This window comes from Seriola aureovittata, chromosome 16 (assembly GCF_021018895.1).
Source record: "Seriola aureovittata isolate HTS-2021-v1 ecotype China chromosome 16, ASM2101889v1, whole genome shotgun sequence".
Taxonomy (NCBI): Eukaryota; Metazoa; Chordata; class Actinopteri; order Carangiformes; family Carangidae; genus Seriola; species Seriola aureovittata.
The window spans coordinates 25,622,342-25,630,345 of record NC_079379.1 but is presented as its reverse complement, the minus strand read 5'-3'; the positions used below and the strand labels follow the sequence as shown (position 1 = coordinate 25,630,345).

Below are 8,004 nucleotides of genomic sequence, written 5' to 3'. Positions count from 1 at the left end.
TAGGGAGGAGGAAGAGGAGGAGGTGCTCCTCGGTGAATGTGGATGAAGACGTGGGTGAGATTCTGGCTCCGGTGTCAGGAGGAGGAGGAGTCATCGGGGCGTGTGGTGGCGGCGCGGCCGTCGGGATCCCCCCTCTGCCCGGAGAGGAGACCTCCTGGTTGGGAGGCGGAGACGGGACCCCCGCTGACGTCAGTGGGCCTGTCTGTTTCCTGCAATAGAAAGTGAGCGACAAGGTGAAGGGAGAAAATATAGAGCTGTGCCCCCCCCTCCCTCCTTACACTAAAAGGTGTGTTACAACCCTGACAGTAGCCAAAACTGCACCTGTGAGTATGAATACATCCGCTCTGTGTGCGCTCGTTTTGTTTTCTTGCGTGTGTTTGGAGCCGCCGCCGGAGCGGGGTCTGTCAGTGATATAGGTCGCTGTCGGTCGCTGCAGCCTCAGTCGGACATGCTGCTGTCGCTGCCGCCGTGTGTCTGTCGTCCGGTGTGAACCGTGAACTCTGAGCGGGGTGGTAGTCCGCTCTGAGCGGGAACAGGCAGGTGAGCTGGACTATTTTTTTGGCGCAGTGTTGTGTGTTTTTTTCTTGTGCAGCAAACCGAGCCGAGGAGACAAGTTGAGCTCCGCTGCTTTATTCTGCTGTGATGAGCGGGTGAGGCAGCGCTGCAGTGAGCTCGTGTGTTCATGTGTTCATGTGTTCATGTGTTCACGCTGGGTAGACGTGCATGTGTAGCTCCGGGCTGAGGGTTTTGTTGGATAAAGGGGAAGCGGTCAGAGACAGTGAGGGGTTTTCCCTGGCTCCGCCCTCTCGTACAGGGCGTTCACGTGTTGCAGCGGGAGCAGAATACGCTATTCCCACGCATTGTTTTTGCTGACTTCATCCCTGCAGTTAAACCCGGTGGTTCCTCTCAGTCCGCGCCGTGTTCACAGTCACTGCACGCGGCGGATTTGGCGCTAACGTCCGTGCATCAGATTCAGTTCCGCATCGCTTTATATTCATCTGTCAGTCTGATTAATTATGTCACACAGCGGCAGCGCGCGCCGCTCTGCCTTTACATAACGCCTGTGGCTGATCCTCAGGTGTGAACGGAAGTCATCAGTCACTTGCAGGTGAACGGCGGCTGCACCGGGTTCAGGACATAACGTTGCAGCTGAATCACCGCGCTGCTGTCAGCGTCAGGGTGTTTCCTCAGATATCTGCACACACACGCTCACACAGACTGCCAGAGAAGATGTGCAAGTCTCCCTCCTCCGCCTTTCCCGCGCTGTGCACCGCTGCAGGATCCAGGTGAGCATCTCTTCTGTTTCTGTCGCGTGACTTCAGCTCGACCTGCCGCTGCACACTGAGCCGACATCCACCGTGAGATGATGATGTCATTACCCTGGCGTCACATGTAGCTGTAAGTGTACAGAGAGAAATCATCATCCAGTTGTAGTAAGTGTTATGTAATGGGGGGGGGGGGCGGTTCCTGCAGCAGGTTACAGGTGTAGTGAGGACGTGATGGTGGAGATGACGCAAGGACAAGAAAAATGATGAGATATTTATTCATGACTTCCTGTCTGTGCAGAAGTGACTTCTTCTTCTGTGGTTGTTTATCAGGCAGCAGCACCAATGACTTCAACACCTTTCAACACTCCTCAGCATCCACCTGTCTGTCTCACACTGCTGATCTGACTAATGAAAGAGCAGCATCAACTTCAGCCACACACACACACACACACACACACACACACACAGGACTTCAGTGTTTGCGTGGTTGTCAGCGCTGACACTCGTCTCAGTGAGAGCAGCTCTGCATCATCTGACATGTCAATCACACGTTTCCCATAATCCACCTCTGTCTGTTGTATGAGATCAGAGTGGCAGATAGCAGCTGGGGGGGGCATATTCTCACCTCCTCCCTCTGACAGCAGACAGTATAGCCAGTATAGTCCACACTGCACATACAGAGCCGCTCAGAGGGGGGGGGGGGGGGGGGGGGGGTGACGGCACCTGTTCCAGGACTAAAGTCAATCAGCGTTTCTGTCCTGGACTCAGACAGCTGCAGCATAGAGCCTTATTGATCTGTGTGTGTGTGTGTGTGTGTCTGTGTGTAGATGAACCTGGACTGTGGATCAGGATCAGGACTCTGCTCATCTCAAGGTCCAGTGTCAGAAACCACTTTCTCCAAGATGCACCTGTGAACTGAGGCGGGAAGATGCCGCGCACCAAACAGAACAACCCCAAGAACCTGAAAGGTGAGTGTCATGACTCCTCCTGTTCCACCTGAGCTGTGTCTCCTGGTTAAAGTCATACGTGACCTGATGTGTCGTCATGGAAACACTTGTTGACTGAGGGACATGTTTTAGATCAGAGCAGGTGCTTTCTGTCTCTGGCAGGTGGTTCTTGCAGTAACGTTTGTCATGGTGATGTGATGAAATACTGAAAACGACTTGATCAAACTCATTGATAAAAACAACTCAGGAGTGAATCGGTTGAGTTGAGCTTCACCTGTGACGTTTCTCTGGTTCTAGTTCACATGGGTTTGTCGTGTTGTCGTCTTCTTCTTCTTCTGTTTAAATACAGTTCTTCAGCCTCTTGTATGAGCTGTGTGAGTTCAGACAACAGATGACATCACTGTTTATATCAGCTGGGTGACAGGAACTGTGTCGGCTGAATATGATGTCATGTGATATTAAAGCTCCAACACATGTTCATAACATCAGATATTGTTTTTGAATGGAGGAAGTCTCAGTGTCACATGGTCTTCTACAGAGAGTGGCATTATGGGTAGTTTGTTTGTTTGTTTGTTTAGATCCCCGTTAGCTTTTTCATTGCTGCAGCTCTTCTTCCTGGGGTCTGTACAGGTTTGATGTTAACAACACAAGCACAGATCTTCACAGTACTCTACACAACAACACAACAATACAACGTCCTGAGATCAGCTGATCCACGGCCGATGCTGATCAGTTACAGCAGCTGGTTTAGTGGTTATTATTAGCAGACTGAATAAATATTATTATTCAACAAGCTAAAGAGTGTAAATAGTCTAATCAGTAAAAGGCAGTATGTCTCAGATCATCAGCAGTTTCATGATTCAAGCTAAAGAAGAGGATTCAGACTGTAAACGGTGTTTTATCGTGTCAGTCAGCGACGTTCGTTCTCTCAGTCTCTCTCACTGTCAAAGTTCCACGCGGCAACATGTTGTTGTTTTGGCGGCCTGTTGGTGGGAGGCGGGGCTTCACTACACAGCACACAGTGCTTCTCCCAGAGTATTAACCACAGTTGATTGGCTTGAAGGTGATTGATGACTAGAAGCATTAATTCACATCTACACATATGAACTTTCCTCACATTAAACTTCTTCTCTGGTTCTCGCTGATGAAAACGTATGAACGTCATCAGGTCTCCCTCAGTGTCACACAGCGGCTGCAGGTGTGATAAAGGTTCGGAGTGACTTTATAACTTCAGTCAGAAACAACCTGAGGTGAATCTTCACTGATCCTCCTGCAGAGTTCGGTCCAATCTCCTCCTTCCTTCCTGAAGCACCTTAACTCCGTCACTTTTTGCTGTTGCAGCTAATGAAGCCACTCATCCTCCAACGCAGTGATAACTTTTATATTTAACGCAGACGTGAGTATATTCGTTTAAAAGCAGCTCGGATCTCCTCTCAGACTAGTCTCAGGTCACGTCCTGTTTATCCAGAGTCATAGGAAATAATAACCGTGTGTATGAAGTCTAGAGTTATGGATAAAAAGTGTTTTGTGAAGTCACACTGACCTTGACCTTTGACCTTTAGCCACCAAAATCTAATCCCAGCCTATATTTTGTATGAATCCAGTAGACCCACTTTGTTCATAAAAACCTCTGTTGACACGTCGGCTCAGTGAAGTGTCGGATCAATAAAACACGTGACCACGCCACTTTGAGAAAGCTCTGCAGTGAACAGGCTGTTGCTTTTGTTTTCAGATCCTCATCAATCTTTTGGACCAATGTGTCAGAGCTTTACAACAGTCAGTGTGTTACGTCTCGTTCGCTGCTCAGAGACCAGGAACGAGGCTCCAGCAGGACACATGCTGTTGTTGTTGGACACAGTTACAGACTCTGGTTTCCCTCTGAGGACTGGGGGGGTGACGGGGGTAGATGATTGGGGGGGTGGATGATGGGGAGTGGATGATGGGGGGGTGATGGGAGTAGATGATTGGGGTGGATGATGGGGGGTAGATGATGGTGGTGGATGATGGGGGGTAGATGATGGGGGGGTGATGGGGGGTGGATGATGGGGGGTAGATGATGGGGGGTAGATGATGGGGGGGTGATGGGGGGTGGATGATGCATTTTTCTCTCAGGTTCACATTTAGAAACCTTTAGATTTGATGTTCCTGTCTTTCTGAAACAGGTCATGATCTGCACCACAGCTGTCATCCATCTGCAGCTGACCCCCCCCCCCCCCCCACACACACCACCACACACACCACACACACACACACACACACTTCAGTCACAGAACTTTTCCTTGCTTTAAGCCCGGTGATCAGTTCCTCCTTGAGTCGGAGTGAAGTGTTTCTGAGTCCATGAGAATGAGATGAGCTGAAAACAACATGGCTGCTGCTCTGACTGAGGAATAAGGAGCTGCATTAAAGGGACACATGGACTGTGACGGGACTGGCAGCATGTGGAAGCATATTGACACCACAGCATCCCTCTGCTCATACAGAGCACCGATTGGCTCGAAGGATCTGGTGTTATGGTGAGAAGTGACAGATTCACGTGTCAACAGACGTTCTCAGTTCACAGATCTGAATGTGCAGCGTTGCATGCTGGGTGTGAAACTGTGCATCGCTGCCATTCCCCCGCTCACAGCAGATCTCCTCCTGTCTGTGACTCCCTCTGTTTATTTATCATCCCAACACTTCCTGTTCGCTGTGTGTTTTCACTCAGCTTATTTAACCCAACAACATAAATAATTAAGTTTCAGAACAGAACATTACAGAGGACGAGGAAACGGCCAAATGACTCTGCTTCTATTTTTAATGGAGACAGTTTGTGAGTGGAGCTGCAGAGACTCTGGGTTTATGTCAGGGTGAAAAGACTGGGACACGGTCACGGGACTGGGATGGACGAACTTAAATTCAGGGGCAAGGGCTTTTACATGAAAGAAGGGGGGGCTACTTGTTCAGTGACATATCTCGTCTCGCATTTCTTTGTGGTTTAGTCTCTTTGTTGTTTTGTCTCTTTGTGCTTGTTTTCTGTCTCTTTGTAGTCTGTGATCGACTGTTGTTAAATCATACTGCGGCTCCCGTCGGTCTCAGACCTGTGAAGTTGACGTGAGTCTTTGTTTCCAGTTCTGATGAAATGTCTGGGTGCGTGGTGGTGTTCAGCTCTCAGCTCATTTCCTGATCTTCTTCTGACTTGTTGAGACATTGGTGCGTCTCGTTGTGACTTTTGACCCAGTTCATCACCTCTTCTACACTCAAGGCTTTTCTTTCATCAGACAGGAAATGCTAATTTCATGGTATGCTATCACATGCTTAAACTCTGCTGTGGAGAATGTGTTTTCTTGGAAACTCAGAGAGCCTCCTCACTCTGCCCTGCAGCCATCACACCATGACGCTTAATCAGACTGTGTCGAAGCTAAACGAGCCTTTAACACAGTGTTTTCTTAATAATGTAGCAGTAATTAATCTGAGTTAGGATGTAAAGGTGCTGTTACATTCAGTTTTGGCTGGATGATGGAAACCTGGACGCTTGGCAGCGCTCTGTGGAGAAGAAACCACACTCACCTTTTCTGACTTGACACACTTTGTCCTGTCAGAGGACACAAAGACACAAAGACACAAAGACACAATGGACTGTCGTATGAACACAGTCTGACCTGCTGCAACTTACAACACTGAGAAATCCTCTGGAAACAACTGTATTGCTGTAGATTGATGAAGTGAATCTGATGAAGTGGTGACAACCAGCAGAGAGGAAGGAACTGAGTCAGTGTTCATGGATCTCTGGGAGAGTTCCTGTCTGTATTTTAGTCTGGATCATAATGAACCATCACAACAGTAAACAGAGACACAGGAATCACCTGATGATTTATTAAGATATTTTATTTTCTGATCCTTTTTTTCTCTGATCAGACGTGAGGAAAGAAACTCTCTCAGGTGTTCAGTGGCTCATTAAACTCTTCATAAAATAAAACTTTGTCTTGGTGCAGCAAACGTGTGTGTGTGTGTGTGTGTGTGTGTGTGTGTGTGTGTGTGTGTGTGTGTGTGGAATGATCCTATGACGCAGTTTGTGGGCAACGATGCAGGAAGTCAGGAACTCCTGAGCCCCTCCCCTCAGTCTCTATTTACTCTCCTCAGACAGCTGGTCTCTAAGCAGCTACAGTGTTTCCCCTTCTCTCTCTCTCTCACACACACACACACACACACACACACACACACACACACACACACACACACACACACACACACACACACACACACTCTGCACATCAGCAGAAATACATCATAATATAGTTCTCACTGCTGAGACCTGTCACCAAGGGGGCAGAGGGCAGCTGTGCACACGACACCCCCCCACCTTCAACATTAATATTCAAGATGAATAATAAAAACTTTTTATTGTTATTTATTGTTCATTGTGCTGTTATCAGGTGTCTGAGGATGAGGTTTTGTCTGATGGATGTCTGATGATGCTGCAACCTGACCTCCAGGTGGATGAGGTGTATTTAAATGATTATTTACCCCCCCTCTCCTGGTCCCTATCACCCACAATAGCCCTAAACGTTTTATATCATTAATTCATTTTGCTGGTAGTTTGTCTGTCAGTCTGTCTCAGAGCCAGCTGCACAAAACACCTTAAGTTTTATACTTAAGTCTGAACTTTAGGTTGAATTTTTCCTCAGCTGAGGGAGTTACTTAAGGCTGTTGCACAGAATTACTTAAAAGGTTTCCTTTGTTAAGGAAAAAACGTTAAGGCATTTGCAGCAATGAAAGATTTTACAGCAGTAAAATTCATGTTTCCATGGAGACTGTTTGTTTGCTGGCATTAGCACTTGATAGTGGATTTTAAGGAAACTTTCCTCAGACTTAAGTCGTCGTCTTTGCTCTGGGATGTTGTTGTGGTGTAGTTCTGCTGATGTGACGTGGGGATGAAGTGAAGCTTCTATCGGCTGATTTACAAACACGCTGAATCATGAGGATCAGAAAGCAACGGATTCTGCAGCTGCTCAGAAACTGAATGAAAACAATTCATCAAACTATGAATCCTGAATTTAAATACAGTTGAAATTAAAATGTCCTCAGTGTTTCAGACGTTCTCTCTGCTGCAGAGCTGTCAATGAGAAATAATGTAATATATGAAATATTAACCTTTAGAAAAGTCAGTTTAAACTTTATTTTCTGTGTCACGAACGTTTCTCAGTGTTTAAAGTGAGATTAAAGTTGCTGCATTCAGGTGCACCACGTAATCAAACCAACCAACTTGTTGGGGGTTTCCATTTAAACAGACAAAGGTCTGTGGTTTCACACATAAATTCCACCTGCTAATAAATAAATAAGCTGTAAGTTTAATATTTTATCTTGTATTTACAGAATCAGTGGTGTGTGAGGTTCAAATACAGTTAAAAAAAAAAAAAAAAAGTGGGAATTTCTCCTTTTTAAACAAAATGTAGAAAAATGTAAAAACAACTGGAAACATGGAACTGACCGGTCGACCAATGAAAACACGTCACTGCTGCAACAAAACACCTTGAAACTCCTGCTGAGTGTGTTTGAAAACTCTTCACTATCGTTCAGTCTGAATCTGTCTCCGTCAGATCTTCACAGCGTTTATTTCCATTCACACGGAGAAAGAAACGTGTGAAGTCACCTTTGAAAATTTCATCTTTCCAAGAAGGAGGAGAATCTAACACCTGAGTGACAGACAGGTAAGACAGGATTTATTTTACCTTTTAGAACCTGCAGCTAGAAAATGTGAACACAGTAGAAAACCATGATACAGATGCTGTGAGGTCAGTGAGCAGAAGACT

General features: G+C 46.7%; 1 protein-coding gene across 5 annotated transcripts in view; it reads left to right on the top strand.

The window, feature by feature from the left end:
* Nucleotides 1-200: 200 nt before the first annotated feature.
* The window catches only part of hivep1 (HIVEP zinc finger 1), a 42,768-nt gene continuing 34,964 nt past the window's right edge, over nucleotides 201-8,004 (top strand). Inside the window, exons 1-2 of one of the 5 annotated variants that reach the window (XM_056399024.1) lie at nucleotides 201-286; nucleotides 2,096-2,236. In XM_056399024.1, coding sequence (XP_056254999.1) covers nucleotides 2,197-2,236 — 40 coding nt within the window. In that variant the 5' untranslated portion in view covers nucleotides 201-286; nucleotides 2,096-2,196. Of the gene's footprint in view, nucleotides 324-405; nucleotides 541-576; nucleotides 1,399-2,095; nucleotides 2,237-8,004 lie in introns of those variants that run through there. The other 4 variants (XM_056399022.1, XM_056399021.1, XM_056399023.1 and 1 more) reach the window with 4 other exon arrangements.